Consider the following 9,971-nt stretch of genomic DNA (forward strand, 5'->3'; position numbering starts at 1 on the left):
TAACCATTCCTGCAGCCTGGCTGCGCCTTCGCGAGCCTCCCACACCTGCCCCCATCACTCCTTGCTTTCCGGCGATATCCGGGGGGCAGCGCTCTCGCAGACGCGCGCGCAGTCTGGGCGGCGGCATCCACCACGCGGCGCCCCCTGCTCCGCGTCCCCCGCTGCGATGACGACACGCACGGTCGGAATCTTCTGGTGGTAACGCCCGACGACTGGCGCGTGGCGTGCAGCGTGAGGAGACCCTGCAACAAGCCATGCTTGCCCGGATGGGCGGAGATCGAGCAGGAGTGGATTCTGTGGTGCACCAGGATGAGGGTGCCCACGAATCTTACCTTGTCACGGCCGGCTCTCCTCTCTCCCTCCGCGTTATGCATTGGTAGCTTTGTTGGATTGGCAACGCCGGTGAAGTTCGATATTGGAGGTAAGCAAAAATCTCGAGGTAGATTGAGTCTCTATATACTCCCTCCGTCCCAAAATTCTTGTACCCTACAAGAATTTTGGGACGGAGGGAGTATATACAAGGCTAGCTAGATGAGTAGTATCAATATACGGTTAGGATTAGGGGTTGTTTGGATTGGGTACGGAGTTTTTGCCAATTCTGTTTCCCGTAAACTCATTTGAAGGGCTAATCACCTGAAATTTGCGGAATTGATAACTTCCGAACGCACTGCGCTTTGTGTTTCGATCCGAACGTGTTCTGTACCGTTAGATCAATTGGCGTGGATCTTGAAGCATGTGCTTGACACGTCATGTTTCTCGTTCGTTCGTTCCAGGAACTCCTCGGCCCGAATGAACGCCTTATCCTCTCCACCGTCACTTTTTCCTTCTGGGCTTCTTTTCCCCATCCCCATCGTCTTCACTGAGAGAGAGAGAGAGAGAGTCGAGCTGGAGCAGCCGCGCCTTGCCGCCGCTCACCGGTGAGGCCTCGCGGCGCCCCGTCGGTGGCTTAGATTTCGGGGAGGCGCTCGAGGGGAGCGACGGCGGCGGAGACCTGGGAGGCGGCGGAGGTGCTGCTCGCAGGAAGTGGCGGTGGCGGCGGCTGCCACACCAGCGGAGCTGTCCAATGCCGCAGCAGGGCCTACCACGGCACCGGCAAGCTGCCTGCACTGCAAGCGGGGAGCGACGCCGGCGGCGACCTGGGAGGCAGCAGAGGTGCTGCTAGCAGGGAGCGGCGGCGGCGACCGACCCTCCAGTGGAGCTATTCAACGCCGCAGCGGGGCCCTACAACGGCTTCGGCACGTTGCCTGCGCAGGGGCCTACCACGGCGCCGCGATTTCCTCTGGCTTGTCGACAAGGTGGACTTCTACCTCGGCGCCGTCTTCGGCAGCATCGATACGGGGATGGTGGTGGCTATGCTCATCTCAGTGTTGCAGGTGCGGCTCTTCTTGGCGCGGCCGAGGACGATGGTCATGGGCAACGTGCCAGAGACGCCCATCTACCGGTGGATGGACCAGTACACGACGTGCTCGACGGCACCCTTCGCGAGAAGATCACCCGGTGGATTGACGACGACGACGAACGAACCTCGTCCTCAACATGTGTGGTACGTTACAACAACTTGGTCTCAAATTTTGCCCACATCTGAGCATCTCAAGCAGAGCATGTCTGAAACGTGCCTTTCTGGACAGAGCGATTGGCAGCATCGACACCAGTGGTACGAGTATGCATTTCGACATGGCAAATTTTGTGTGGAAGATGGTAATTTAGTGAGTTGAAATTTCAATTTGCAATTAAATTTAGATAGTTCATTTTCACATGGCAATTTTTTTCTTCGACCCTGCATCTGTGACACCTCCAGTTCATCTACGATGTATCAACTGCAGGATACAAGTTCGCTAGTGTTTTTGTGTCCTGCCATTGCACATTGCTGCAACATTTTTTTGTAGGCTGCCATTCTCTGGTTTGTTCTAGAGCGCACATGGCAAGTTGGAGATAAAAATGTGACCCCCCCTCCCCCCTAAAAATGATGGAAAAATTGTTTTGCAGTGATGGGAAGTTGATATGCACCCCCATTGCAAATTTGCCATGTTTTTTGTTTGGGAAACAACAATAATTGATATGGCAAATTCATATATTTGACATCTTTTTGCAAGAAGATCATTTTGGTTCAGTCATCTTATAGCGGTAAAAATGTCATGGCAATTTTAAACCCATTGTTGCCATGGTCAATTTCAATATGTAGTTTTTGCTTTTGGCGGTACAGATGTCATGGCAATTTTTGGCAAATAAGCTCAGTAGAACACGCTATAGTGGTACTGGCCAAAGCTTCCATTCCGAGTGGTGCTTGTATTCAGGGTCTAATATGACTCATTCACCAGTCACTGCAACGCTCTATCTGAATAGCTTAAGGGTTGATGTTTCCAATCCTGTACATGGCACTTTGGACACATTCTGCAATGAATTTTGAGCCTGAAATTGATGTTTAAGAAAGTATTAGAATTTAAGGACACCTGCGTGCTAAATCTTATCACAGAGCTACAGAAAAAAGTAGATGAACTGATTATATTCTTTTTGTTCATATAGAAGTATCTATTAGCTTGAAAGACTCATCCTTTAATAGTATAGATATGAGGAGCTCACTGATGGCAAACTCAGCTGAAATTTGGGTTGTTCATAAATTATCAGATACATAGTTCCTTATCCATGTATTTCTAACAAGAGATTATATGCAACTGAAGTTTAAGTCATTATTTTTATTGCTATATGATATTACATGACTCAGGTTTTTACCATATTAAAGAGAATATGAATTAGAAAGAAATACGAAACCTTAGTAATTTTGTTCTTCTTTACCAAGTCACTGTCCAAGCATCTTCCTCCTGCATATGTTGGAAACTTCACGCTGTCTCTTGTTATTTCCAGCTTAAACAGGTGCATCTTTGACCAAGTATAGGATGGGCAGATGTCGCGAAAGGAATACTCATGGTTTCTGAAGACTGACTATGCTCCCTCGAGTACTACGCAGCAACAAACTCAGGTCAGTGTGCATTAAGATCTACAATAGTATGTGGTTGTAATGCAGAATTGAAAACTTTACCTTGAGTTTCTATAATTTGATCTGGTGACTTCATGTGCTAAGGACTTCCTTGTAGACTATGTTCTTCATGGTCGTTAATAAGGGCTCAGATCTTTTTCGCTTATTTGAATTATTGATTTGTTCCTTGCCCTTGCCCTTACCCTTGCCCTTACCATTGTCGTTGTCCTTGATGGCGAGAATCTTAATGTTCCTCTTCGCAGTGGCTCTAGACAATGCGACGTATAGCTGACCGTGAGAAAATATAGGGTCCGGTAGGTACACTCCGACAATCGGGATGGTCTGCCCTTGCGCCTTGTTGATTGTCATGGCAAAACTGAGCCTAATAGGGAACTGCTTCCTCTTTAACTTGAAAGGGAATATATCGTCATCGGATGGGCAGAGAGGTATCCGAGGAAGGAACACCCTCCTACCAGCATGTTGTCCTAGCACGATTTCTGCATCGATGGCGTTCCTTTGGAAACCCCGGACCACAAGCCTTGTGCCGTTACACAACCCATTAGCTGGATCAATGTTTCTCAACAGTATAACGGGGCAATTTAACTTCAGTTTTAGCGCATGCGGAGGCAGCCCGTTGGGAGTCAGGTTGTTCAGGAACTCTGGGGCATAGTAGCCGTGTGGATCATCCTCTGCAATATCAAAACTGTGGTAGATCTTCTCTTCGCCCTGGAAGCGCTCTATCATGCGTGTGTTTATCTTATCAACGTTGTCGTTCTTGGTGGAGAGGATCGCTCGAGATGTCATGTAATTTGGATCAGCCATGTTGTTGTCTAGAGCAGGAAATACATGGTCGATTAGCTTCTCTAGGTCAACACCGTCCTCTGTTGGCTGCACACAAATATCTTCAGGGAGCCTTATGTTGCCTTCCTCATCGGTTTCCTCGGTGCCGTTGCCTACCCTTAGCAAGTAATCTGCAAACCACGGGTCGTTATGCGCTCTCATGTTGGTGACAAGCCTTAGTTGGCGCATGCCCTTCCATAGGTACGAACTCCGCAAGGTCGCATCGATTATCTGACCTCGTGACCCCTTCCTGACGACCGGAAGCACCTGCCTAAAGTCCCCACCGAACACGACAGTCTTTCCCCCGAATGGTCGGTCCCGTCGTCCCATGATGTCCCGCATGCTATTGTCCAGTGCCTCAACCGCTTGCCGCTTCGTCATGGTGGCCTCGTCCCATAGGATGAGTGAAGCCATGTGCAGGAGCTTGGCTGTTCCACTTTGCTTGGTGAAGCTGCACGACCCCCCATCTTCAATGCTGAGTGGGATCTTGAACCTCGAGTGGGCTGTCCTTCCTCCAGGCATGATGGAAGCCGCGACGCCTGACGTCGCCGTAGCCACCGCGATCTTGCCCTCGCCTCGAACCTTTGTGAGTAGTGCCTTGTATAGGAAGGTCTTCCCGGTGCCTCCTGGGCCATCGACAAAGAATACACCCCCATCACCAGCATCGACTGCTGCCAGTATCTCGTCGTATGCAAGCCTTTGCTCAGGGTTTAGTGAGGACGCTAAAGCAGCATCGTTCGCGTCAACCTCGATGGATGACTCCTCGGTGACTTCTCTGGCCTCGCCTCCAGTAGTGTCATAGGTCTCGTCGATGTCCGGAAGAAGGAACAACGCTATGTCTTTGCCCATGGACTGTAGCATGCCCCTAATGTCAAGCAACACCATCTGTTCCACTGCCTTTGAGCACGTGTGTGATCGGCGGTAGTCATCAGACATCGCCTCTAGGTGCCTATCCCATAGACCGCGCACGTCACCTGGCTCGCAGAATACCAAGATTGTTGCAAAGAGCCTCCTGAGTGAGGCTGGCATCGCGAACTGTGTTGACTCTGTAAGACACTCGTCAAGCGTGTTGTCGGCCTCGATGAGGCCCAATCTCTCGGCAGCCTCACGGAAGCTATCACAGAGCACACCGTCCACGGTCCGCAGGTCCTCGAAGGATGTCTTGCCTGGTACATGGTTGAGCAGCACTCGCAGAAAGTACCGCTCCCCCTCGGCTGGATGGGCTGACACGATTCGACCTACTTGGTGCTGCTTTTCTCTCGGCCTCCAGTACTTCTGTCTCTGCCATGTGAAACTTCCCGGAAAGTCCTTGTACAGGATATCTCGAGCCCACACGTGCTGCTGATTAGCAAGGAAATACTCCGTCAGCATTGATTTAGATGCATTATCACGGGCAACGACATCGATCAGGTCCTCTCCTGCTTTGAACGTGACACTATTCATATTAGGGAGATGAAGCGGCAACTGTAGGACCGACGGGAAACTCTCAGAAAGGTTGAAGCCGAATATCCTCCACATCGCCTCCGGTGGAGTAACCCATCTCGCATCAACGTACCTTTTAATCTCGTCTACAACCCCGTTGCTGTCAGGCTGGTCAATGCTGAATGAAGCTCGATCGTGACCCTTGTATACGTATTTGTAAAGGTACTTGACGGCCTTGATGCTGGAGCACACCTCGACATTTATGTGGCAGTTGAACATCCGCAACAGATAAGGGTTATAAGGCACGACCCATCTGTTATCCAGCATTTGACGGCGTACCTTAGCCTGACGACCATCGTCCCGCCGTCGATAAACCGGGTATGAATCCTTCCCCTGTAAGGTGTTCTGGTTGAACGGTCGTGGGTACTTGCTCTTGCACTTCAAGTCTTGCATGCACACATTTTTGGGATTAAGATTGCCACATGGTCCGTGCATCATATGCTTCACGACCATGGCGAAGTGCCCGTTGAAGAACCGAATGCTCTCTCGGAAATGCCGAGAGTCTGCATCCGCGCTTGACCATAACCTCATCAGCTCTGGGATAGGCTCGCGTTCAGCTAGCTCAATCTCCCCGTTCCGACAGCAGAAGCCGTTAGTCTCGTACTGGAACTTCTTGGCCTTGCAATGGTCGCAGTTTGCCGCGTGCTTCAGGATGTGCGTGCTGTCTGGGATGTTCGAGTAGACATAGTCGAAAGGATCTAGGTCGATAGATCCCGTGTTGGAGGATTCTACGGGCTCATCGAGGTCCGTGCTATCAGTGTCGGATGCTGCAAGCATTGTGGAGATATAACAAGTCACGATGGGATGCACATCATAAACCAATAATATAGAGGGACGGGCAGCGAAGGACGCCTGGGAGTACCTTGACCGCCAAATAGGTAGTACTCATCATCCATGAGGTCACCGGAAAGTCCATTCTCGTCCATGATGCCGCTAAGGAAGGCTTCCATGTCAGCTGCAACATTGTTGAGCCGGTAAGTAATGGTTTAGTGTGAGTGGTCACCGGGAGGGGAGTAAAGGTGAGAGGGTTACCATCGGTCCCGATGGTGTAAGACGGCGTGCTCGATGAAGGGGAGGAAGCCGGTGAAGCAGCTCCTGTGGGCGGTGTTTCTGAGCTTGTTGCTGCTCTGTTCACATGCAAGGTACTTGGGTGTGGAGACCTCCGCTTAGCTGCAAAGCTTGCATTACGACGATCTAGCAACGCTGACCTCTCACCTTCTACTATGCTTTTCCTGTGCACTCTTCGTTTTCCGGCACTCCCTTGAATGTTCTTTACCGCCATAGCTCGTTTGTGAGCTCGCTCGTGAGCCCTACGTTGTGCTCTGGTCTCCTGGCTCTGCTCATGGGCTTGATTCTGGTTTTCATGTATTCGCTGATCATTGGTTTGCTGCGAGGCATTTATGAGTTCGTCGGCGGCCTCATTATTGTCCAGGGTACGACTAATGTACTCGCCTGCACGGTTGAGGAGCTGGTAAATACTGGTCCAACTCACATGGACATAACAAGTAGAGTAGAGATGGGAGGATTACCGTCTGATTCGAAGCTGTAACCAGCCTTACTCGCTAACTGGGGGGAAGGAGCTGAAGCGGCGGGGTCTCTGGAATGAGTAGTCGACATCAGGTTGGGCGTAGCTAAGGTAGCTGCATCTGGGCGCGGCATTGCGATGGATTCAGCGCAAGGGATGTTGCGCCTAGCCGTGAGTATTGCATTGCACTGAGCTAGCATCTTTTGTTTCTCCTTGGGTGGTATGTTCTGCACACATGCTCTTCGGCGGGCGTTTGTCTCCTGCTTCTCCTCGTCTGTCATATTTTGGTATGCCACCCTTCTGCAGTAATTCCTCTCTTGATTCTCCTCGACCAGCATATTTTGGTAGGACGCCCTTCTGCAGCTGTTTCTCTCTTGCTTGTCCTCGACCATCATATTTTGGTAGGCCGCCCTTCTAAGGGTGTTACTTTGTTGCTTCTCCTCTGCTGTCATCCGTTGCCTGGCTTCTCTCTGACGGGCATTCCTCTCCTCGTCTGTTTTCTTCTTCCTAGCTGCTCTGCGGTGTGCATTGATTTTCTCCTTCTCTTCAGGTGTTAGTCTATCCCGCCGTGCTCTGTATTGTTCTCGCCTTTTCTGTTTTTTGTCAGATGTAATGATTGCATTTGAAGCAATGTGTCCAAGACCAGTGTGTGAGGTGTTGAGTCCAACCGCTATATCTGAGCCAATATTATGCTCGATGCTGCTTTGTGTTCCTTGAAGTGATACACGGTGATCATAGTAAGTGGCTTCACGAGAGTGATTTCCTGAAAAACCATTGTGTGGACCACTTAGGTTAACAAATGTATAAATGCAAGCTGAAATTTTTTTATGCGTAAGGTCGATACCGATTGGCGTTTGAACATGTTGTACTGGCTGAAAGGCTGTGAGATTGCCGGCTATGGGAACCATCATAGCCACATGTGTGTGCACATTGTCATCATCATCGGAAGACGAAACACTGTAGTCAGTGGTGTCCGTTTGTTCTCGTATGAAGAAACCAGATGGTGGCCGGGGTGTATTGGTGGGTTGTGATCTTGGTGTCCTCTCATAATCAAAAACTGATAAAATTAAGCTAGGCTAAGTTCTGAAAGCTTATTGAAGACCTTATGTTGAGACATGTGAGTGGCATACACATACCTCTTTTCCCTTTATCATACAGATGCCCTCTGTCCTGTGACATCTCTATGTCCTATAGCTTTATGTTCTTATTACCTGCATTCTTTTGCATTACAAAAATGATTAGATGGTTACTGTAATTATGACGATATTAGCAATACAGATTGGGGGAATAAGTGCCATTCTGAAACGTTCTGCAGTTGCTGTGATTTCTTTGCATTGGGTGTACTTGCTGGAAAGCAGTGTTGGTTTTGTAAAGGATCTATATGTTTTCATGCATGAATTTCACTTCAGTTCATAAGAAGACGGTGTTGTTCTAACTTTTACTTTTAACATATCAGGATAACTCAGTCGAGAACTTTAAAAGAGCAAACAAGATTCTGGCTTCGGAGTCTGAGCCGGTAATTTCTGATTATTTTCGCTTGAATGTGTAAAGTTTTGTGTTTCTTTTCTTCGATCACATGTCTATTTATATTTAGGTTCAAATATGGGATTTCTCTGCGCGAACAACCTTCATATGGATGAATGAATGGAACCGTATGCCCCAAGATCCTCGGTCTAAGATCCTCGGCCTTCTGACCAGGAGGTCATATCTTCTCGATCTAATTTGCCATTCTATTGCCTATGCTTAATTTCTTGCATAAGATTGTTATAAATTAATTGTACAGTTGTGTTGGTCATAGTCTTTTATCTCCTAGCTACTTCTTAAGGCTTTTCTACTGCATTACTACTAATTAGCCAAATTAATCACCATTTCTGTTATTTCCTCCTGCAACAACGTAATTTTATTTGAATGCGGAGCACTGGAACGCTATATTGCTGGTTTTTTGAGTAAACATTCACTGTCCTAATGAAAAATTTCTACTTTAGTGACTTGAATTTTCATGTGCACATGGGTAGCAAGTAAGTAATAGTTGCTTTTAAGCGGGTTGAAATTGAAAGTATGCTTATAGCCCCCATCTTCTCCGAGCTTTTGAAATCTAACCTCGGCTCAATGCTGGAGTGCTAAATTCGGCTGATGCCTGAAGTTCTACTTATGTCTGGCAAGTTATAAGCATGTTTAGCATTGTATATATTGGTACTGGTACCCCCCTCCCTCCATAATATCAAAGACGATGACCGATCTGGATTGAGCCGGCTTCCTCAAAATAGATGAGTTGGCTTCTGCTAGGTTAATCCAGACTCGACTGGCCTGACTAAACAAAGTATACACCATGTTGTACTTATGCTTTTGTTCAGTCCTTAAAGGTTGAGTTAAGTATCTTTGTAATGTAGGTAATTTGCTCAGACATCATGAATGCATTTTATTTGTAGGCAACAGGTGAGGATGGTGGCAGGAGGATGTACCTGCGGCGTGAGGAGATGGGTGCAGGAACAGCCGGCGCGCGGAGGTGGCTGGTTCCGACGGCCTCAGGTGAGGATGGTGGCAGGAGGATGTACCTGCGGCGTGAGGAGATGGGTGCAGGAACAGACGGCCTTGGTGAGCAACACCATGAGAGGAGATGGGTGCAGGAACAGACGGCCTTGGTGAGCAACACCATGAGACGGGAGCAGAGGTTGCTGGTTCCGGCGTGGCCGGACTGGTTCCGTTCCGGCGGATGTGGCCGGAGGGCGAGTATGGGTCCAGCGAGAGGAAAAACTGGCGTTCCTGGTGACGTGCGATGACGGCTCGATGGAGCTTCCGCACTTGTTTCTTTGTTTGGTTTGGCTGGGACGTGTCTTTTTTTTGGTTTGTTTTTTTGGTCAATGCATGGAGTACTGTTGTTTTTCTTTGGCCGGTGCGTGATCGTGGTACTGTTGTTTTTCTTTGGCCGGTGCGTGATCGTGGATTGAGTCGTAACTGTTGTTTTTCTTTGGCCGGTGCGTGATCGTGGGCTGAGTTGGTGGAGATGTATCTGATCATGGGCTGAGTTGGTGGCGATGTATCTGGTTCATGGGCCGTGTTAGCAACGGGATGCGATCGAGGGTGGGGTTGCGGTCGAACCATCACGACGACGACTGCATATACCCCTTTAATAGTAGAGACGTATTATGT

General features: G+C 49.0%; 1 protein-coding gene across 5 annotated transcripts; it reads left to right on the plus strand.

The window, feature by feature from the left end:
• The first annotated feature begins 554 nt into the window (after nt 1-554).
• On the plus strand, nt 555-9,742 carry LOC119285623. 5 transcript variants are annotated; one of them, XR_005139562.1, is made up of 7 exons: nt 1,175-1,295; nt 1,374-1,543; nt 1,629-1,706; nt 2,863-2,977; nt 8,278-8,337; nt 8,416-8,522; nt 9,251-9,742. XR_005139562.1 is itself a non-coding variant. In XM_037564955.1 (6 exons), the coding sequence occupies exons 3-6, from the start codon at nt 2,903-2,905 to the stop codon at nt 9,465-9,467; spliced, it is 459 nt and encodes a 152-aa protein (XP_037420852.1). In that variant the 5' UTR covers nt 555-1,543; nt 1,629-1,698; nt 2,863-2,902; the 3' UTR covers nt 9,468-9,742. The 5 variants fall into 5 exon arrangements, 2 of the variants coding, with proteins under 2 accessions (XP_037420852.1, XP_037420853.1); XR_005139561.1 differs by having other exon boundaries at nt 1,629-1,698; nt 9,258-9,742; XR_005139563.1 differs by having other exon boundaries at nt 1,629-1,654.
• Nucleotides 9,743-9,971: the final 229 nt, after the last annotated feature.

The sequence above is a fragment of the Triticum dicoccoides genome, chromosome 4A, assembly GCF_002162155.2.
Source record: "Triticum dicoccoides isolate Atlit2015 ecotype Zavitan chromosome 4A, WEW_v2.0, whole genome shotgun sequence".
In the NCBI taxonomy this organism is placed as follows: domain Eukaryota; kingdom Viridiplantae; phylum Streptophyta; class Magnoliopsida; order Poales; family Poaceae; genus Triticum; species Triticum dicoccoides.